Genomic DNA, 23,215 nt, shown 5'->3' with positions numbered 1-23,215 from the left:
TAGTTATTACACATAAAGCATTAATAACAGTGATTCTTAATCTAAATCTGATTGGTAGAAAGCAAAATATATTTGCAAACGTAAGAAATCACATATGAAAGAAAACATTATTTTTGGATATGAAAAAATTGAAGGAGCATAAATTAGGTGTCAGTTGCCATGGTAAAATTAGCAGAAATGTCATGTTTTCCTGCAACATCCTCTGGTTCAAAATAGAAATACCAGTGAGTACTAAGCGGCAGAGTGACCTTCAGGGATTCAACAATGGAGATTATCTCCTTGTAACAAACTATTTTTGAAATCTTGGGGACTTTCATATTTTTCTTTACCTTTACCGATGCTGGTTAACCTCCACACACTTGATTCTCAAGCACCTGATCTTAGATAACTCCCACATTAAGAGACTTCAGTTTCCCTTCTTGTATCATCCTGGTACTGTCATTAAACTAAAAACTTTAAAGAGACACTTCTTTTTCATATTTATAGAGAATCTAGTTTGTGGCTTCCCTTGTCTCATGTGCATTTACATGTCACAAAATTGTGTCTCCAAATAATACTGTCATTTTTTACCGGAATAACATAGGAAAGAAATATTTAAACATACAACCTAGATTATGACAAATAGAAGGAGGGAAAACTGTAAGTAAAATTCATATACAAAAACAAAAAGTAACTTTACCACAGCTGAAAATGAAGCAGGGAGTATATTGCTCAATACCAGAATCTGAAAATGGCATGCCCATACCATTGGAAAAATGCCATTCTAGTAAAAGTGCTAATTCATATTTATTCTTTAATAAACATTTCCACTCATTAGCTTTCATTGAATTAGTGTAAAATTATCTTAGGCAATTTATCTAAACAGTATTATACAAACATTTTCAACAACCATATTATGTAATGGGACCTATGTGTGCAGCAGAAAAAGGAATGTAGTAAGCTATTACCAAGAATAAGACTGGGGTCTTTCCTAACCAAGAAGTCAGGAATTTCCAAAGTAAACATTCAAGATCCAGTCAAGATGGCAGAACAGATGGTCCCCCGCATCACTCTCTCCCACAAATCAACAAATTTACAACTATCAAAAAGCAACAACAGCCAAGCTGGGGCCTCTGGAGCTCAGGGGAAAATGAGGAGAGACCTATGGAGTGCCTGAAGGTAGGAGAAGCCATGATAAGAGAGAGGACTGCTCTGACAGTTTCAAGCCCCAGCCACTTCAAGGCTGGCTCTGGTGAGCTCATGGAGCTGGCAAAAGCTGCAGCTGTGCCCTTTGGATGGAGATCATTGGAGGCAGCAGGGGAGAAGAGAGCCTTGGTGCAAGACTACTAACTGTTCCCATGGACCCACATAGGAGCAAGCAGCCACTCAGAGGCCGGTGAGTCAGCACCAGCATACAGCCTGTCCCATGGGAAGTGTTTGGACCACAGATGGTAGGGGATATGGGCCCACTGGGAGAACACTGGGGCACAGCAGGGACAGCTGATCTGCTCCCCAATCAGTGTAGGACCACTCAGTGGAAACTGGTCAGGAACATAGAACTGCAGGGGGTACAGTTTGCTGAAAAGACCCAGGCCCAGACCAGAGTTTCTATACAACCCAGGTGTACCATGTCTCACTAGACCCAGAAATACCTATAAAGTCAACCATCAAAACCTGAGCTGCACAAAAAGTCTTCCCCAGGGAATCAGCAGCAAAGCAAAACTTTAGCTCAACCACAGAGCTCAAGTGCTGGTCCCCACAGGAAGTTCCCCCTTTTTGGAAGCAAAGGACAATGGATTAGTTCTAGTGCAGAGTTGAAGTGGTAGGAACAGCAAATAATCCAACACAAAACTGAAAGAAAAAACAAAATACTCACAGACCAGAGACAAAGTTTGATACTAACTAGTAATTGTCTCTCCTCAACAAAGAACACCTATAAAACCTAGAAGGACCGGAAGTCCCCTAGGCTACCAAGCCAGGGAGTGGAGAGGGCTAGGAATCTCAGCCATGCCCCCCAACATCCACAACCAGTCCTGAGGGAGGGGACTGAGGGCCTCAGCCACGCCTCACTGACACCCACAACCAGCCAGTAATAACCACTGAGCCACTGCAGGAAGCACCCTGGGCTCTCCCCAGCAGGGGCAATGGGGGACCAAGGGCCTCAGCCATGCTTCCATCACTTGGAACCAGCCCAGCAATGACCACCAAGCCACTGCAAGAAGCACCTCATGCTCTCAAGCTGGGGTAGTGGGGGGGGTGGTGGTGAGGGCTTCAGCCACACCCCTGTGACATCTGCATGCAGCCCAGCAATGACCAAACCACCACTGGAAGTCCCCTGGTCTCCCATGCAGGAACGAGGGGGGTGCCACAGGCCTCAACCCCACTCTTCCTCCTCCCACCCTATTTCCTACTACTTTTCCCCCTCCCCCCAACTGCTCCACATCATAGAATGTAAAAAAATATATATTAACAAATAAACTTAAAAAACAAAACAATCCTAACACTTAACAAAAGTTAAAAAAAAAAAAAAGTAAACATTCAGTGTCATAGGAGACTCCATTTGCAATGCTGACTACTAACCTCTTTTACAGCTCTGCACTCCAGCATCCCATCCTGCTGATAATGCCTGAGTGCTCTCTCCTTTGGCACCAGCTGGAAGTTCAAGCCACATGTAGGTCACACCCCAATAAGTCACACATCTTTGCTCTCTCAAGCCATGTTTGGACCAGTTTTGAAGTCTTCCCTCCTTTCCCCAGAACACCTCATTATGCCACAAACATTCTCTTAACACTTAAGTGTATAACATCTTCATTCCTGTTATTCAAACCAAACTTCAGGTGAAGTTTAACCCAGTTCCAGTAAAGTGGTCACAGTTCAAATTACGCAAAATGTTTTGAAGGTGAATATGACATTTCTAGTTTATCTAACAAAACAGGCAAAATTCTCTTTCTGTATGTCCAATCTTAAGAGGACATTCATAAATATTTTTTCAAATTATTTCACTGAGCACTCCAAGGACAAAAAAGAGATATGTTAATTTTATCTTTATTCATTACATTTTTTAAATTTCAAAATATTTTTCATTTTCTTACCATATTTTCTCTTAAATCAGTGGGCATGCCATGAGTTTTATTTGGCACACAAAGAAGAGGCATGTAGAAATACAATACAGTGCATATTCATAAAAAATGATGCAGGTTTTAAGGTGTAAGTGTTCAAAGTTGCACTACTATTGGATTTTCATAATACCCTCATAAGTATCCTAGGGCACAGTGTGGAGAAAATAACTCAAGCATACTGCAGAAATATGTGTTCCCAAAACTATATGTCATTTGATTCCATCAAGAAAAAAAATTGTTACAGATCCTTCAACCTTAAGAGCCTACTGGTGCATTGTTATTGTCGGTTATGAAGTGTCCTACTAGGTAGGATAAAACCATATTGGTAGAAAGAACATGATTCATTCATAACTCTAAAAAATTAAATTTTATTCATTAAAACATCAAACCTATGAACAATTACGAATAAAACAGTAGCAAAATATGCCATCAGTTAAATGTGAATCCTACTGAAGATGCTATTCTCATTGATAACACACTCCACCTTGATAACTGTTCTTTCCAATTTCAAAAATAAGACTGCTTCACCACTCTTTAGTATACAACAGCTATTGCCTTTCAATGAAGAGGCCACCATTTCCCCTGTATTATTTCTACCACATATTCAGTCCCCCATAAAATATCATCCTATTCCTATAAAAATCCCAATCTCCTAAGGTGTTGGCAGGCTGTATTTCATGGTGAGTTGGTAGAGCTTTCCTTTCCTATTACTCAAGGTGCCCATGTGTCAGAAGTAGGGCACCCTGAGCACAATAGGCATAATGATTCACAACATAGTTTTACAATATTCTCTGCCACTTCTCCATGCCCTCTAATTCAGAAAATATCAAATTTTAAAATGGCAGAGCCCTTTTCTTCAAAGAACTTGGACAGAAACGACCTTCACCTAATAAAGCAGGACCTTTCAGCCTACTGATTTTTACCCAGGGACACCATGAAAGGCATGCAAGGAGGCATATCAACAAATTTCAAAGTTCAGGTTGAAAGTCATAAATAATAGCCTATTCAAGAAACCTCAAATAATGGAATAAAGTATTCTATAACCTCAAGGGAACCAGCCATTTCCAAATGTCTTGGAACCTTGGATACATATCATGTCATGAGTTTTAACATATTTTGACTTAATGTTGGAGATCAAGAGACTGAGTTATTCCTCATGTAAAATCCTCGGATGTACAATGTTGACCCTTGCTTAATAGCCTCAGTATTTACACTTCTGTGGTTTCATCAAAAATATATTTTGGTGTCTAGTGAGTTGTAAAACCTGGAGAAAGACACATACATCTGTTTTATGATTTCTCTTTAGTATAAACTCTCTGATCTCAGTTAACTCATGATAAATTGCCATAGTCATTGTGCTTGTAAGGATGATTTCAAGAATGTATTCTATGATGTTGTGTGAGGAGTGAACTGTGCTTGAAGACCTTGTCACACTCATGGCATTTATAAGGTTTTTCTTCAGTATGGATTATCTGATGACTTGTAAGGCTTGAAGGTTGACTAAAGACCTTGCCACAGTCATTACCCTTGTAAGGGTATTCTCCAGTATGGATTACCTGATGGGTACCTAGGCTTGAACGAATACTAAAGGCTTTGCCACACTCATTACACTTGTAAGGTTTTTCTCCCGTATGAGTTCTCCGATGACTTGCAAGGCTTGAAGTCTGATTGAAGACCTTGCCACATTCATTACATTTGTAAGGTTTTTCTCCAGTATGAATCCGACAATGACCTGCCAAGTGTGACCTTTGACTGAAGTCCTTACCACATTCATTACATTTATAAGGTTTTTCTCCAGTATGGATTACTTGATGGGTAGTTAGGGTTGAAGATGCACTAAATGCTTTGCCACATTCATTACACTTGTAAGGTTTCTCTCCAGTATGAATTCTCTGATGAATTGTAAGGTGTGCATTTTGACGGAAAACCTTTCCACATTCACTACATTTGTAAGGTTTTTCTCCAGTATGGATTGCCTGATGGGTAGTTAGGCTTGAATGTGTATAAAAGGCTTTGCCACACTCATTACACTTGTAAGGTTTCTCTCCAGTATGAACTCTGCGATGACCTGTGAGGCTTGAGGTTTGACTGAAGACCTTGCCACACTCATTACATTTGTAAGGTTTCTCTCCAGTATGAATTCTCCGATGACTTGCCAGGTGTGACCTTTGACTGAAGACCTTGCCACATTCATCACATTTGTAAGGTTTCTCTCCAGTATGAATTGTCTGATGGTTAGTTAGAACTGAACTATCACTAAAGGCTTTGCCACACTCCTTACACTTGTAAGGTTTCTCTCCTGTATGAATTCTCTGATGAACTGCAAGGTGTGCATTTTTACGGAAGACCTTTCCACACTCATTGCACTTGTAAGGTTTTTCTCCAGTATGAATTCTCCGATGACTTGCAAGGCTTGACCTTTGACTGAACACCTTACCACATTCATTACATTTGTAAGATTTTTCTCCACTATGGATTACTTGATGTTTAGTAAGATTTAAACTATCACTAAAGGCTTTGCCACATGTATCACATTTGTAAGGCTTTTCTCCAGTATGAATTCTCCAATGACCTGCCAGGTATGACTTGTGACTGAAGTCTTTGCCACATTCATTACATTTATAAGGTTTTTCTCCAGTATGGATTACTTGGTGGGTAGTTAAGGTTGAAGATGCACTAAATGCTTTGCCACATTCATTACACTTGTAAGGTTTCTCTCCAGTATGAATTCTCTGATGAATTGTAAGGTGTGCATTTTGACGGAAGACCTTTCCACATTCACTACATTTGTAAGGCTTTTCTCCAGTATGGATTGCCTGATGGGTAGTTAGGCTTGAATGTGTATAAAAGGCTTTGTCACACTCACTACACTTATAAGCTTTCTCTCCCGTATGAACTCTGCGATGACATGCGAGGCTTGAATTTTGACTGAAGACCTTGTCACACTCATTACATTTGTAAGGTTTCTCTCCAGTATGAATTCTCCGATGACTTGCCAGGTGTGACCTTTGACTGAAGACCTTGCCACATTCATCACATTTGTAAGGTTTCTCTCCAGTATGAATTGTCTGATGGTTAGTTAGAACTGAACTATCACTAAAGGCTTTGCCACACTCATTACACTTGTAAGGTTTCTCTCCTGTATGAATTCTCTGATGAACTGCAAGATGTGCATTTTTACGAAAGACCTTTCCACACTCATTACATTTGTAAGGTTTTTCTCCAGTATGAATTCTCCGATGACTTGCAAGGCTTGACCTTTGACTGAAGACCTTTCCACATTCATCACATTTGTAAGGTTTCTCTCCAGTATGAATTGTCTGATGGTTAGTTAGAACTGAACTATCACTAAAGGCTTTGCCACACTCATTACACTTGTAAGGTTTCTCTCCTGTATGAATTCTCTGATGAACTGCAAGGTGTGTATTTTTACGGAAGACCTTGCCACATTCACTACACTTATATGGTTTCTCTCCAGTGTGAATTCTGTGATGACTTGCAAGGGTTGACGTTTGACTGAAGACCTTGCCACATTCATTACATTTGTAAGATTTTTCTCTATTATGAATTACTTGATGTTTAGTAAGTGTTAAACTATCACTAAAGGCTTTGCCACATTTATTACATTTGCAAAGTTTTTCCTTAATGTGTACTTTCTGATCTTGAGTTAGTGAGGAAGAAAAGATAAAATCAGTTCCATCTTTATTAGAAATAAGAATTTCGACACTTGAAGGTATTCTTTGGGGTGGAGAAAATGAGAATCTGTTGTTGATAGCTTTCTGAATTTCATTATGGTTATAAATTTTCCGTTTGGCTTGAAATAGCTGCTGTTGAGGCAGATGTGAGTGAGAGTTTAATCCAAAGTGATTTTTAATAGGCTTGTTTTCTGCTTCCCTTCTATCATATTTATCTGTTCTACCAGTAAGATTTTCTTTTTTTATCATGGGCACTCCATTGTAATATCTGTCATCATCTCTCCACTGACACTCAAAGTCATGCTTATTTCTCTGGATTTTTCTGAAGCAAAAATCTTCACTGTTATGGCCGTCATGTCTTTCCAAAATCACTGTGTGAAATACTTCTCCTATATTACTTTTCCCTTTTGGTGATAATACCATGTTCACACATTTAGGAGAGATATCTACAAGATATAAAGAACCATAGGTTTCCAATTAATTGCATATGGTAAATAAAAATTTCATACTAAAATAAATATTATACAAACAGTAATACTTATACTGAACGGAGTTATACAAGTTCCTAACTATGATGTTTGATTTTTAGGAATACAATGGGAATAGCAGTCTTTAATAAAGAAAAGGTGATTACATGTAATTCAAATTAATTCTAGAAAAGCCTAGTTTCAAACAGCCTATAACCAAAACATTCACACTGCCCAAAAACGTTAGCCCTGAAAAAAATATTTTTCACTGTGATCCCAAAGTATACACCAATTGGCAGAAAAGATACTGCAATCTCATAATTGAAAAGAAAAAAAATTATATTACATATTTACAGCATATTTACTGAGCACAAATAAATGATAATGCATACACAATGTATGCAATGGTATATAAATAACTACGAACTTATGTAATAAATAGTAATTGCTAATTGCAAAATAACAGCACTGAGAAAATGAGAATAAAGTAATAAATAAAACATTGTCAAAAAATGCAATATTTTTCTGAATACCTGTTATGAAACTTTCAATACCCACACAGTCCAGACATTTTGTGATATTAACAAGTGGTGCTTGTTAGTTATAATGAATAATACATGCTAAAAAACCATCACCTGAACATTATAATGAAAATTAATAAAACTAATAATACATGATAAAACCAGCAAGTACTTAGTAACCATATTGATACAAAACTGTCATCTGTTGAGCTCCAAATAACTCTCTTTATGAAAAAAAAAAAGCTGAACTTCTATTTCAGAAACAAAGCAGCACATATATTCTAATATGAGAACTGGAATAAATGTTAAGATCACTGAATTACAATGTATGAGGTCAGGTAAATACATAGCATTATAAAGAACAAGATGGGTAACAAAGTCAGAAATCATGATCATGATTTCAGGCTGGAAGTTATGTTAACAGTCAATATAGCAATTCACTACATATGCATTCACCTTAAATAATCTAGTTCACTGGCCATAATATATATAATAGAGTTTTAACTTAGAAAATTTATGAACTGAGGTCAGAGAAAACATGGTTTAAAACAAACTGAAAAATAAAAACAAACAAAATATAATGCAGGGCCTATGGTCTGAGTGTTCTTATTGACCAAAATTCATACACTGAGGTCTAATTCTCCAATGGATGTAATATTGCAGGTGGAGACTTTTGGAGATAATTAAGTCATGATAGTCAACTGCTCACACTCAGGAGCATTGCCATTATTAGAAGAGACACCAAAAAGCTTGATTACTCTCCTTCTTCGCCATATCAGGACACAGCCAGAAGATGGCTTGGCTAAACTAGGAAGGGGGCTCTCACCAGGAACCAATTCAGCTGGCACCTTGATCTTGGACTTACCAGATTCCAGATTTGTGAGCAATCAATTTCTGTGGTCTAAGCTTCCTGGTCTATGGTATTTCTGATGGCACAATGTGTTGAATAAGACAGGTAAAGGACTTTCTCACCATAAACATTATAGAACATTGATGAATCTTATTAAACAAATAATCCTTTAAGCCTTTTCTATAAAACCTGCAATATATTAAGCTATCTAACAGCACTAACTTGTTTTAAAAACCTTGACATAAGTTATCATTATTTTTCAAATCAGGACAGCAGGCTTACCACGTTCATGTATCTAACCCCAATTTGTACAGAAAATAAGTCAGAGAAACAGGATGTGACCCTAGAGGTTCAGAAAATATGCTCTTAAGTACAACTGTCTATCAGGCAGCAGAGAAAACAACCAGTAATAGCAAACACAAGGAGCACAGGAAGAAATACTTCAAGGGAGATATAAGATCTGAGCCATGTTGCTAACAGTATTACTTAGCCATCACTCATGGATGATGGTATCTGAGATAACCCCCTGCACATATAAATTTAGGCAGTGTCCTGAAAAATTTTCCACTGTATGAGTAGGGTCTTGCCTTACATAGTGAGGCTAAAGTGGGGCATGAGAAAGTCTTGTGGAAATTCAGGTGTTCATGGGTAAAAAAAAATCAGTATGCTAGGAAGTAACCATATAGTGAATCCACAGCAAGGTACCATGTAATGAAAGGCCAGAATGGAGGAAAAGCAGGAATGGAAGTCAGATAGTAAAGTATATGCTAGAGCAGACTTTGTACCTAAAAATCTGTAGGAATATATTTTCATTAGGGCACTGAAAATTTTGACCTTGAAAGGAAAGGGGAACTCATTTAGCAAGCAGTATAATACAGAGCAATGCTTAAATATAAGAATTACACTATTGGCAAAGAGCAAGAATAGAAGAGATTTAAAAGAAGAATAATGACATGGGAAGAAAGCAGTTTTAGGTGTCTTAAAATCATGAGTTCTATTTTCTGGCACATATTCAACAAAATCCTACTTATAGCTATCAGGAGATATGTGCATGAATCTTCTTACGAGGACCTGGAAGCAAAAACGTGGAATAAACCATGAAGAGGAGATGCATGAGTTTATGCTGTACACACCCAGAGATACAATGAAACTTTACTAAGAGTATGGCAACATAGGAGATCATGGATGCAGAATGCTTATTCTCTGGCTGGGCAGGCAGAGATATATTTTGGAAAACAAAACTAGCAGGAGACTGTTGCCAAGGTCTGAACTTGGTCACATTAGTTAATGGGAAAAAAAGAAAAAGAAAAAAAACTTCACTAACTGTAATATTAATTATATAATATGAGGGGTCTTCAAAATGTTCGTGGATTCATACTATCTTATAATTTCATTTTTCCATGAACTTTTTGAAGTAATCTTGCATTTTTTAAAAAGAGAAACAATTTGGCATATTAAAATTTTGAAGGTAAGTCTCCTTGTTTGTTATGTAAAAATAATCTTGTCTCTTTTGCTGGCTCCTGCATTATTGGAAATCACATCAGTGGACCTCTTTAGATAAACTCTGGAACAAAGAGCATAAGAAGTGATGTTACCAAGATGGCAGAATAAAAAATGCTAGGCCCTCGTAACCCCATGGAGACACTGACTGAGTTTCGGGTAAACATATCTTTGGTATATCAGACATTTGGAAAAGTCTAGAAATCAGTAAAAAAGCTGTAGCACCCAAATTAACATCTAACCAATACAAAATTAAGCAACAAAGGGTAAGAAAGTCTGTGGAAATTTGCTTCTCTTTGCCCCACCTCCTTACCAGCACAGTGTAGTGTGGCTCCCTCACTATTTTCAAGATAGAAGAAAACAGTTAAATTTGTATCATCATTCTGGCTTATCTGGTACCTGCATGACAGAATGGATTCTGTCTCATGTGAGTGGGATTGTTGAAAGAAACAATGGCATACTTTGTGTATCAGCTTGGATGCTACAAAAATATAAGCAGGTACTGTACTGTGGTGAGTTAGAGCAGCATGAATTCTCCAGTGCTAGGATGGTTGTGGGGGAGGGGGGAGAAGAGATTATAGGCTGAGAAATACAACAGATAGTGAAGACTTCTGAGAAGGAGCAGAGATAAGACTCTAGGAGAAAATGAAAAATTTTTAATTAGCCACATATGCTGGAGTAAATGCACATATGAACCATCAGTGAAAACATACAAGAAAAGAAAACTAGAGAACAATATCCCTGATAAATCACACAAAATTCTCAAAAAAAAAAAAAAAAACTAGCAAATTCAACAGCACACTGAAAGGATCATACACTATGTCCACGTGAGATTTATTTCTGGAATGCAAGGATGGTGTAATACAGGAATAACATCATTTAACAACCCACAGTAACAAAATAAAGAGACAAATCATACGGTCATCTAGCTTGATGCACAAAAACATTTTTAAAAAGTCAACACTCTTTCATGATAAAAACACTCAACACACTAGGAATATAAGCTACCTCAACATAAAAAAGACCACATGAGAAAAGCCCACAGCAATCATACTCAATGTTAAAGGCCTGAAAGCTTTAACTCTAGGATCAAAAAAAAAAAGACCAAGAAGCCCACCTGTGCTGTTTCTATTCAACATAATACTGGAATCCTAGCAAGAACAATTAAACAAAGTAAATAAATAAAAGGCATGCACTGGAGAGAAGTAAAATGATCTCTGTTCACTGAATGATATAATCTTACATGTAGAAAACACTAAAGATTCCACAGAAAAAAACTTTTAGAACTAATGAAGAAATATAGTCAAGTTATAGAACTCTAAAACTATACCGAAACATCAGTTGCATCTGTAAACACTAACAAAGAATGATCTGTGAAGAAAATTAAGAAAATAATTCCATTTACAATATCATCAAAAAAATACTTATGAATAAGCTTAAAAATAAGATGTATATACCAAAAACTACAAAATATTCCTGAAAGAAATTAGAGAAGACACATATAAATGCAAAGATACCCTGTGTTCACAGTTTAGAATACTTAATATTAAGAAGATGACAGTAATGCCCTAGTGATCTACAAATTCAGTGAAATCCCTACCAAATACCAATGGCCGTTTTTGCAGAAATAGATAAATCTACCCTAAAATTTATATGGGATCACACTGCATCCTGAATAACAAAAGAAACTTAAAAAATAACAAAGGTGAAGGTCTTACACTGCATGATTTCAAAACTTATTATAAAGGTACTATAATCAAAACATTGCTGTAATGGCATAAAGACATGTATTGACCAGGGGATTAGAATAGAGAAGCCAGAAATAAACCCTCACATACATCATCAAATAATGTTCAATAAGGATGCTAAGACCATCCAATGGGGAAAAGACAATCCCTGCAACAAACAGTGCTGGGATAACTGCTTACCCACATGCAAAAGAAATAGCTGGATCCTTACTCTACACCACAAACAAAAATTAATCAAAATAAACCCATGATCTAAATTGAAGACCTGAAATTATAAAATTCCTAGAAGCATAGCTGAAAAGCTTCATGACCTTAAACTTGAAGATGATTTACTAAATATGACACCAAAAGTGCAGGCAACAAAAGTAAAAATAAATAGAATAAACTGCCAAAAAAATTAAAAACGAGTGTGCACCAAAGAAACCAACCAACAGATTGAAGATAAAAACTACAAAATGAGAGAAAATACTGGCATGTCATATATCTGATACAGGGTTAATATCCAGAATATATAAAGAACCCTTACAAGTTAATAAAAACAAAAAAACAAAACACCAAATATAAAAAAAGAAACTGACTAGACATTTCTCCAGAAGTAATATACAAATGACCAACACTATATGAAATGATGCAAAACAACACTAATCATTAGAGAAATACAAATAAAAACCACAATCAATCATCTATGGCCTCACACCTATTAGGATGTTTACTGTAAAAAATGAAAGAAACTAAAAAGTGTTGGTAAGAATGTGGAGAAATTGGAAGCCTGGTGCACTGTTGGTGGGAATAAAAATGGTGCAGACACTATGAAAAAAACTATAAAGTTTCCTCAAATAAATCAAAATTGAATGACCATATGAACAAACAATTCAATTTCAGGGTATTATACCCAACAGTATTGAAAATAGGATCTTGAACAGATATGTGTAAACGTATGTTCATAGCCATATTCTTCACAATAGCCAAGAGATGGAACCAACCCAGGTGTCCATCACAGATGAAAGGATAAAAAATGTGTTATTTACATAAAATGAAACATTATTCAGCTTTAAAAAATAAGGATATCCCAATACAGACCACAACATATGGATGAACCTTGAGGACATTATGCTGTGTGAAATAAGCCAGTCATAAAAAGACAATGTGATTCCACTCATGTGAAGTATCTACAATAGTCGATTTCATACATATGGAAAGTATAATGGTACTTTCCAGGAACTGGAAAAAGAGGGAAACAGGGAAAAGGTGGAGTTTGAATACTCATGGAAATCAATTGAATCTAAATTAAAACATCAAGAAAAAGATGGTATATTTTAACTCTGCTAAACTCATACAATGTAAAATATTATCAGAGTTATATGACAAAATTTAAAAAACAAGATATGAGGTCAAGGGTAGCACTACTATATACATATTAGTAGATATATAGTTGTTAGTATGAATGAATAAAAATTAATGTGCACTAATCCAAAATGAATGAATCTGACCTGGTAATTTTCACAAGAGAACACGTCATGTTACAGAAAAATTAAGTAAATGACCCACAGTGGGGAATGGCTTATACTGAAGGTCACTGTTAGTAGCAGAAAAGTGCAGATCCATTTCCTGGCAGTAGTGTGGAGACCCACAGAGGAGGTCGTCAGCATCATAAGTAGCAAATAAAAGCCAGAAAACACCAGGACAGCCCCAGGAGATGGGCTCACAGTGACCAGGGCAACTCAGATGGACAGAAAGCCAAGCAACACTAAATTATTCACATGAAGACTGAAGAATACAATTTGTAGAACTTCAAAAATTGTGCAGAAAATTCAGGTGATACAAACAACAGTGGAGAAGAAGTCCATGAAATGCAAGCAATGGGCTAAGCTTCCTGTAAACATACTAAGACATTTAAATATTTACTTAGTACACCAAATTGGACATGGTGCCACCAGAATCTAAACAGGGAGAATAACTGTTAGAACACAGGACTGGTTCCGAAACAAAAATTCAGTAAAATTAAACAAAACCCAGCAAGTTATGTTTACAAAAATGAAAACATACCATAGAAAAAGGAATGGATCTTAAATAAATTAACCATCACACACAGGAAAGAAAATGTGGCATGAACTTTAGTCAACAGCCTCATACATATGAGGCTGTGAACTTGAATGATATTCCCCCTACGAGAAATTCCTACACCATTAATTGCTGGCTCAAAGAAGATAACCATTAGTACATGTGATCAACACTGTAACAGTGCCCTTGACAGACATGCTGGTGGTGCAGCTGAAAAATCAGAACTGGAAACACTTATCACTCAGGCTCTCCTGATACTTTCTATGTCACTATCCTGGGACATGCTGATAACCACTCATTGGCTTCAGGGGGCATCTCTTTATGTGGCAGGATGATATGTAAACATATTAGTCAAAACATTTTCCTTCAAAAATTTTCTGTTATCAAAACCTACTCCATACTGGAGTCTACAAGAAGTTACCTCTAACATAAAAGTGGGTTATCACAGCAGAAGAAAAGAATGACATATCAGACCCTAGCAATGTGTATATTAAAAGCAAGTTTCAAAACAAAATTATGCAAACATAAAAGAATATGAAATCAGGAAAAGCCAATTCACATTCACAGAGTAGTAAGAGCAGTAGAAGAGAGAGAAAAATGCAACATTAGGGTGTTAGACTTGGAGGGATCTTGAGACGGGACTCTGTGCTCTCCCACAGACCCCACATTAAGAGACTGAAAAACTGACATATGCTCCCAATATAGGACTGGGGATGAAAGAGATGACCTTTCTGTCAGCTGTTTTCACACATTTGCTGAGTAACAATCTCAGACAATCCAACCCACTGCTTTGTTACACACACCCAAGAATTGTGAAGAAAACAGCACAGAAGAAATGCCTGAGAGACCCCAGAAGGCAGAGAGGACTTGATACAGCTCCGTGTAGTTTCTAGGGCCCCACATGCAATAGAGAAGCAGCCAATTCCCAAGAACAGGAAATGGCATGAAACATGGACTGGTCCAAGTATCAGGACTATAGATGTCTCAGCTCAAATCTACATGAAAAGCAAACTGAGTATCAGATAAAATTGAGCACAGAAGGAACGATCAAGAGAGAAGACAACCCTTGTGAAATGGACGTACCCATACCCCTCAAAGTAAAGAAACCAGAGAGTTCACAGAAGTCACATGACAAAGTGTTGTCTGTCATAATAAAGACTTTGCATTTGTCTGTTTGAGCGGCAGCACCACTAGAAGGTGAAAGGATAAACTATCACACAACTGAGGAATAAAGTGATAATAAAAGAAAAAGGGAAATTTCCTTCAGAGCTCACAGGATATAAACTTGTTTTCCCACAGACCTCTCCCACTTGCAGACTTTCCCAAACACTACTTAATGGTGCAGCTTTCTCTCTGCCCATCTGAGCTCTTACCTGTGTTACCACCTTTGATCCATTCCCTCCCCTTTGGTTTTCTTGCTATTTTCACTTGGATCTCCACAGTCCAGGGCTCTTTCCCTTGCTCCAACATGGAGATAATATTCAGGTCAGGAAGAGAGTATCCTGCTTATAAAATGAAATAAACATGATGTGCTGTGGCTTTTTCAGAACCCCAGCCCTCTGAGTGAGGAGACAGGACATTACAGGTAGACCTAAAAAAAATTTCACAATTTATCCACTGATTACTTCCTTCTGAATGCTTTGAAAACACTAACATGCAGACATCTAGTCTCTTAACAAGAACGACTGAGTTAAAAGCACAGGGGGAGAAAAGAAAGAACTGGATAATTAAAAAGTATGCTGTAAGGTTTTATGCATATTCAGCTTTAGAAGTACCACTAAGGGGGCCGGCCCCGTGAGTCACTCGGGAGAGTGAGGCGCTGATAGCGCCGAGGCCGCGGGTTTGGATCCCATATAGGGATGGCCGGTGCACTCACTGGCTGAGCGTGGTGCAGACCGTACCGTGCTGAGGGTTGCGATCCCCTTACCAGTCAGAAAAAAAAAAAAGAAGTACCACTAAGGAATCATGAAGGGTACAGAACATCTAAGGAAAGGCATGGTTAAAGTCCAGGTGCCCCATTACAAAGCTTTTCATTTCAGAGTCAACTAGGCTTCAATCTCAATCAAGCAATTCAGAAGCGCCCAAAAGGCACAGAAGAAAAAAATGTAAAGACACACAAGGGCAAATTCCCAAATTCCGGAAGGACGTTATCCTCACCCAGGAAGACCAAGTTCCTGTAGTTCTCCAACATCACATCCCTGTATAAAGCCCTCTGAGCAGGGTCCAGGCATTTCCACTCCTCCTGAGAGAATTCTATGGCCACATCCCTGAATGTCAAGCGTCCCTAAAATGAAAAACACATTTTACCAAGAGGTTATGAAGAGTTTTCATCTTCACACTAAATTAAAAGAGAATTGTATTGACTTAAGTGAAGTGAACGTTCTGACAGATCCGTGCCAACGTATTTATGAGCAAGCTACCTCTTCCTAATTGCATTTTATTATACTTTTTCATGTGGATTTCTGACTTATGTGGACAATACAAGAAGTATACAAATAAGGAGTCAACACAGGATTATCTCTATAGAAGTGTTAGGTATTATGTGTGATAATACATCAACACATATTCAGTATCTAGATGAGCTAGAGCATAAGTGGTATCTTCAGTGATACCAAAATCCAGAGTGGCTTTAAGAAAGAAAGTCAGAATCTAAACACCATGACGATAACAGCAATAGCAATGACTAACTCTTGGCAATACTTTCCACATGCTAAACACTATTCTAAATGCTGTACATGCAAACCCATGTTCACCACAGCATTAACCACAATCGCCAAGATATGGAAGCAACCAAAATGCCTATCGCTGATGATGGATTAAAAATGTAATGTTTACATACAAAGAAATATTAGTCAGCCTTAAAAAGGAAGAAAATCCTGTTACATGGTATAGAATTGATGAATCTTGAGCACGTTAAGCTAAGGAAATAAGCCAGTCACAAAAGAGCAAATATGAACTCACATGAACTACCTAAACTAGTCAAATTTTTAGAAATAGGAAATAAATGATTGACAAAGGCTGTGGGGAGGGGAAAGGAAAAATTAGTGATTAGTGGATACATAGTTTCAGTTTTGCAAGATAAAAAAGTTCTAGAAATGTTGCACAATAATATGAATATACTCAACATTAGTTAACGGCAAAACAAAACAAAAAACCTTTACTGAAAGACATAACAAAGACATGATCAATGACTGACAAACCAACTCTTATTGGAAGAAGTGGTAACACAAGACCTCTGTGTATAGAAATTCAGAGCCATTCAAACAGAAAAGAAAAATGAGGGATTTCAACAAAATCTGACTGTATCATGTTGAAGAAGAATCAAAATAACTTTGAAAATAAAAAGAAAATGAAGGAGTTTGACAAACTACATATAAACCTGAAACTTTAAAACGAATCAAATGAAATAACTACAAGATTTACATAGAAATCCAAATTAAAAAGAAAGTATTAATCAGTAAAACACTACATCCAAATGAAACATAGCATTTTGTAACCATGCACTAAGGGACACCTTCCAAAGCAAGATGAAACAAACTAAGAAATACAGAATGCAAGAAGGAAAGATTTCTTTTACATGCTAAAATTGTGTAACCTAAAAAAGGACACCAGGATATATAAAGAATTAAATTAAACAATATAATATAGCTCTTAAAATACATGAAAAAAAATTAAGCACAGTATGAAAAACCATTTTATATACATATGTTCACAAATTAATGAAACCTATTCAAACTCCCAAGGAACTGAAAAATGGAAATGCAAAGGGTTGACATTTCCCCCAGATAATTAAAATACAAAAAATATATAGTAGCAAGTTTTCCACAAATGAGTGAGAACTCTCACATTGGCTTGGTGGGAGAGAATACATTCGCAGCTGTAGGCAGAGGGGAAAATCCAGACAGATCTAGCAAAACAGAAAGTGCACCATCCTTCAAGAAGCAACACTCTTTCAATCACCCAATCTGGAGGAACCCTCAGACATCTGTAGTGAAGCCTCCATGCTCAGAGGCAGCCACTGCAGCTTCTTAAACAGTGAAAAATTATAAAAGATGCATGTGTCCTCATTCAGAGAATGCTCCAACAGGAAAGAAAAAGAGCAAAATACCCTTGTTTCCTAACATGAAAACATGTAAAATTTCAAAAGCTGCAGGATAAAATATCACAAGAAACCAATCATTGAAGAGTTTTTTCTAACATATCATAATCATGTACAAATACATTTGTACAAGACTTACGCTGACCCTTACCACAAAACTGACAACAGTGGTTTCCCACTGACACATGAGAGAGGGTGGACCACTTGACAAGAAAGGAATGCTTTATTTCTCAGTGCCTAAGCTTCATGTTTATTTGAAGTTTTACTATAAAATGAATATATACATCGTGTGATGTTTAAAAGAAGTATAATATTTAATACCAAGAGGTAGAACAAGAACCTGGCTCCATCTTCTAATGACAAAGAAAGTCTGTTCTGATGTCTGAGCAAAATTATAACCATTTTCATCTTAAGCACCTGCTGCAAAAGAGTCCTTGCAGGTACACCAAATTCTCTGTCAAACAGTAGTCTTGAGAATGGCTTAAAGAATCTCCTGTCATTAGATATTTATATCAATTTCATATTTTAAAATCAATGATGGCGGGCAGGCCAGTTAGCTCAGTTGGTTAGAGCTCTTATAACACCAAGGTCACAGGTTTGGATCCCTGCTTGGCCAAAAAATAAGAATAAAAAAATAAAAATAAAAATAAAATCAATGATGGAACACAGCATCCTCTATCACTGATGTCTGTTTCTAAATTTTCCATTCCATTTCCAGTCATTAAGAGTTTGGACTCAGAGACATACTGACTCACTAGTTTACCTTCAAATGAATTACAAAATTAAGCACAAAATATTTGCCTTTATTGGTCTCCTTTCCCAGAATTTACCAACTATTTGTGGACATTAATATGTGATTTCCATGTTCACCTCCTCTAATCCTGGTCTATAGAGAGCTAACAGTGCATCCAGATTTGGTTGCTAAACAATCCCTGCTGCCCAGCAGCACTGACACCACAGAGTCCACACCGCGACTCCAACCTATGCCTGAGAAGGAAACCTTTCCCAGAACAATGGCCAGTGCAGCCTCTTCACAACTTCTGTCACTGGGTCACAGTGAGATGAAATCTAAGTGGAGATAAGAAGGACTGAGGGAAGGCATGGTTGTGTGTGAGCAAGCATGTCAGGCAGGATACTTCTGGGTCAAAGATAAGGAACTCCAATGCTCACATTTCACAACGGAAGGAGACACAGAACAATCCATAGAGAATATCACTTTACCTGAGTAAGAACCATTCCTGATTCCTTTTCTTTCCTCTTCCTCCCCTTCAGCAGTTCTTCCTCACATAACACGAGTCTTTAGAAGTCAACTGAAAGTCAAAAAATACACGATTTAATGCTTAGGTACAACATACCCCCTTGTGCCACAACCACACACACCATGTGGAAAGACTGTCCTCTTTTACCCACTGCACCAGGAGGACAAAGGGAAAATAAACTCCCACAGGAAGACCAATAAGTGAGTTTTTGATCTGAACTCGCTTCACCCTGCCCAGTGAAACCCACACACATGCTGCAGCAGTGGGGAGCTGCGCTGGACTGAGTTCCCCTTCATAGCACAAACTGACCAAACCTGACAAAAGCACACCGCACCCCTGGGTGGACCACAGGCTGATCTCAGCCTCCAGAAATGGAGGACACAGAGCCTTGGTGCTCAATGCTGGATATACACTAGAAGCACCTGAGGCACAAAAAATATTACTGAGGCTGGGCCCTAACCTGACAGTGTGAATGGGTATCTGCACTAAGGGTGCACAAGAGACTCTACAAAATGCCTCAGCACTCTAATTAATGTGAAGCCAGGGTTGAGCACCACTCAGAGCGGGCAAGCCCAGCACACCTCCCACCTTCTGGCTCTCCCCTTGGGGCCTTGTTGTAACCAGTATCCAGAGGTAGATGAAGGAGCAGAACAAAGAAACAAAGAAACACAGACAGCACGCAATATGGACCAGAGGTGGGGTGGGGCTGAGACTGACATTACACCTAGGCGTTAGGGGGAGACCCCCTATGCTTTCTCTTTGCTGTGTCCCCCCCCCCCCCGTGCTCTCCTGTCACGCACTGCTTCTGCGTTCTGTCCCATCACCTCATTGCTCTATCTGGCATGGCTCTAATGCTTTCATTTTCTCCCCGCTCTGCTCTCTCTGTAGGAAGGGCTTCAACCTTCGCTGATCCTCTCCATATTTTGCTTCCCTCACTTCTCTGTAGAATCAGCTTTCCTCTACATTTCTCTGTGTTCTTTTCTCTCTCTGCCCCTTTCTCAGATGATTCTTTGTCTCTTACTATCTTGGTGCGAATATCTCACCAATCCTCCACTTTACCAGCTTTGTCATTGCTCCTCATTCTTTTCTGCCTCTCTGTTTTTCTACTTCTCTCAGTCCTTCTCTATCTCTTTTTATCCCGATTCACTTTACCCACGCATTCAAAAGGAAAGCGATGGAATAAAGTGGCTGCTTCTCAGAACAGCACATTTTCCAGTGGAGGGGAATTTTGAGCGTAAAAACACTTCACGTCACAAGACAGGCCAGTACCTCCCCAGCACGGAGGGGTGATGGCGGGGGGACGGGGGCAGAAGCGGAAGAAAGTGGCCCGCGAAGAAGGACCCGAGATGAGGGAGACAGAAGGGGTTACTCAGGACCAGGGAGAGGACGCGGCCTCTCTCGGGTTGGGGCGGCCAGTGCTGCCTCCAGGGGCTGACAAGGGGAAGATTTGGGGGCTCAAAAGACGTGACTCCACCACTCTGGCGAGGACTTATAAAGGGCGGCGAGGCTGACAAGGCCACTAAGGGTTTAAAGTAGGAAAACGACGCGAAAGGAGGTGCCTACAAGGCCCGCACGCAGAATCCCGGAGGCAGAAACTAGCCGCACAGACTTTAACCCAAAGGAAAGCGACCCCCGGGCTCGCAAGGCGACGTCGGAATATACTTGGGGTGAAAGAAGCGGTGCGGGTATTTTCAAATCAGTAGCAACCCCCAGACCCGAAGAATGAAGAACGGAGGACTGCAATAATTTAGAGCTAGACAGAAACTCACGCACGAGGGTGTGACCGCCGAACGAAGGTGTCACCACCGAACGGAGCTCCCCTCTTCCCGGTCTGCAGAAAACTGCGCAAGCGCGGAGAAAAAAAGACCCGGCGGTGTAGCTGTGCTTCCGGGACGGGGCGTGACTGCAAAAGCTGCGCATGGGCGAGGCCGGGCCTCGGCAGTGACGTGGAGGGTGGGCGGGGCTGAGGCGAAACCTGTGTCCGTTTCTTCCTTTAACCCTGTTTTTCTCGTTTGGAGCTCTGAGTCAGTTTCGCCTCCTGTGGAGCAGAGTTGCTTCCTTCCTATTTTAAGTTAAGGTTTCAGACAGTGTTAAGGTAAAGGCTTAGGGTTGTGTGAGCCACTTATACTGGAAACCAAGATATTCTCTTAAGAAGTTGAAAACGGTTTATGTGAAAAGCTCTTTTGCCAGAGGGTTGGGTGCAAATCCTGCTAGTGAGGCTGAAGAAGCCCCAGAGGGCTGGACCTGGCATCTCTGTGAAGGTAAATCTGGGGCGGTGATTGGACCCACCTAAGTTATTCCAAGTTAAATTCGTTTAAACAATTTAAAGCCCTGGAATTGTTTGTGAAGGGAACGTGAAATGTAAAACGCTCCCTGGACAGAGTGTGCAATAGCATGTCGAAGCCCAAGAAAACATCCTTCCCATTACTGGGGGAGAGAGTTATCCCTGTGCTCGGTTTCCCAGACTTTTATGGGGTCAACCTGGGATGTGGGTTGTGGACGTCTAAGGCCCATGATAAATTAGGTCACCAACTGTTGCTTTAAAAGATAAAACCCGACTTTTTAGAAATAGATGGAAATTGCGTTGTTCTTTATACTTGTTATTGTGTTCTACAGTTGAGATGAATTAACTTCAAGTACCTTCGAAGTAAACTTTGTTGACATAATAATAGGCTTATGTCAGTAATTTCTAAATATAGTGTAATTTCAAATTTACTTTTCTGCCATTAGGAATGTAATTTTGAAATACTTTTTATTTCAAAATTGTAATCTGTTTTAGTTTTTATCTTTGTTTTCTATTTCCAAATGTTCTGTCAGGTATGGATATCAATGCCTGCAAAATAGTCTTCAGAAGATATTCGGAGTTATTTTCACTTAAAGAGTAATGAATTTTTTAGTATTTTGAAGGGTATCTCGTGGGTAGGTTATTATTCTCTTTCATATGAACCCTGTCAAAAGTAAAAACTAAGTTATCAAATTTTACATAACCTTATTTCAACCAGCAATAATTTTATGGCAATATCTGTGAGATAAAATCTACCATGAAGTATAATTTTCTCAAATATTCCTACATACAGATTTCACCCATTGAGGAGCGGTATTCAATTGAAGTGATAGTACATTCATTATGAACTTTGATAGACATTAAAACATTTTTTAACCGAGAAATATCACTAGATACATTAGAACCTTCAACCTGCCGTGTTCCTATAACAGAATAATGGAAACTGGGTTATTTGTTTTAAAAAATGAAATTTATTTCTTATGGTTTCAGTGCCTGGGAAGTCCATGGTCCAGAGGGGAGCATCTGGTGAGGGCATTTCTCCTGCTGATGTGATCCTTTACAGCAGTTCAGGTATCACATGGTGAGAATGGGCTGAGCAAGAGACCTCACCTTTTCACCCACTCACCTTATAAAACCATCAGAACCACACCCATGATTCTGATAATCCATAATCCAATCACTCTCAACGGTCCCACCTTTCAAATACCATGATTAAATTTCCCACCCTCTTAATACTGTAACTATGGGGAACAAGTTTCCAATACATGAACTTTTGGGGGACACATTTAACTCATAGCACCAACAGTCATAATGTTAACTTTTCCTCAAAGAATCATTGTTTAATTTCAAGATGGAAAAGCATTTCACCATGATCAGCAGGTCACATGTTTGTTTCTGGGGAGATATAATTACTGTATCCTTTAAACACATAATATGCCCACCTATAGAAAAAAGAATTATATTGTAGAAATTCCTGTCAGACATACAGTTCTCTACAGTTTTATCATTTGATTAGTTTATTTGATTTTGTTTATTCATCATCACATTAAAAAATTTTTAGAACAACACCTCTCATATTCTGAAAATAGTGTTTGTATTCTTATAGGGTGGATGAATTTCACTATTATAATTA

The 23,215-nt window shown here is 38.4% G+C and overlaps 1 protein-coding gene across 1 annotated transcript; it reads right to left on the bottom strand.

Moving 5' to 3' along the window:
- Window positions 1-3,128: 3,128 nt before the first annotated feature.
- On the bottom strand, window positions 3,129-21,121 carry LOC134372945 (zinc finger protein 160-like). Its single transcript, XM_063090288.1, has 5 exons — window positions 21,068-21,121; window positions 19,261-19,349; window positions 16,098-16,224; window positions 15,314-15,442; window positions 3,129-7,239 (listed from the first exon to the last, which is right to left on the bottom strand). Exons 2-5 carry the CDS (start codon window positions 19,273-19,275, stop codon window positions 4,472-4,474), a joined length of 3,039 nt encoding a protein of 1,012 aa, XP_062946358.1. The 5' UTR covers window positions 19,276-19,349; window positions 21,068-21,121; the 3' UTR covers window positions 3,129-4,471.
- Window positions 21,122-23,215: the final 2,094 nt, after the last annotated feature.

This window comes from Cynocephalus volans, chromosome 3 (genome assembly GCF_027409185.1).
Source record: "Cynocephalus volans isolate mCynVol1 chromosome 3, mCynVol1.pri, whole genome shotgun sequence".
NCBI classification, from domain to species: Eukaryota; Metazoa; Chordata; class Mammalia; order Dermoptera; family Cynocephalidae; genus Cynocephalus; species Cynocephalus volans.
This window is presented reverse-complemented; position numbering and strand designations above follow the sequence as displayed.

Bases quoted from the DNA above. Each gene is read 5' to 3' on its own strand.
- LOC134372945 (XM_063090288.1), bottom strand. The intron at 15,443-16,097 runs GTGAGGATAACG...TTTTATAAGCAG, and splicing joins CAGGAACTTGGTCTTCCTGG to GATACTCTCTTCCTGACCTG. The intron at 7,240-15,313 runs GTAAGAGCTCAG...TATATCTTGTAG, and splicing joins GATCAAAGGTGGTAACACAG to ATATCTCTCCTAAATGTGTG.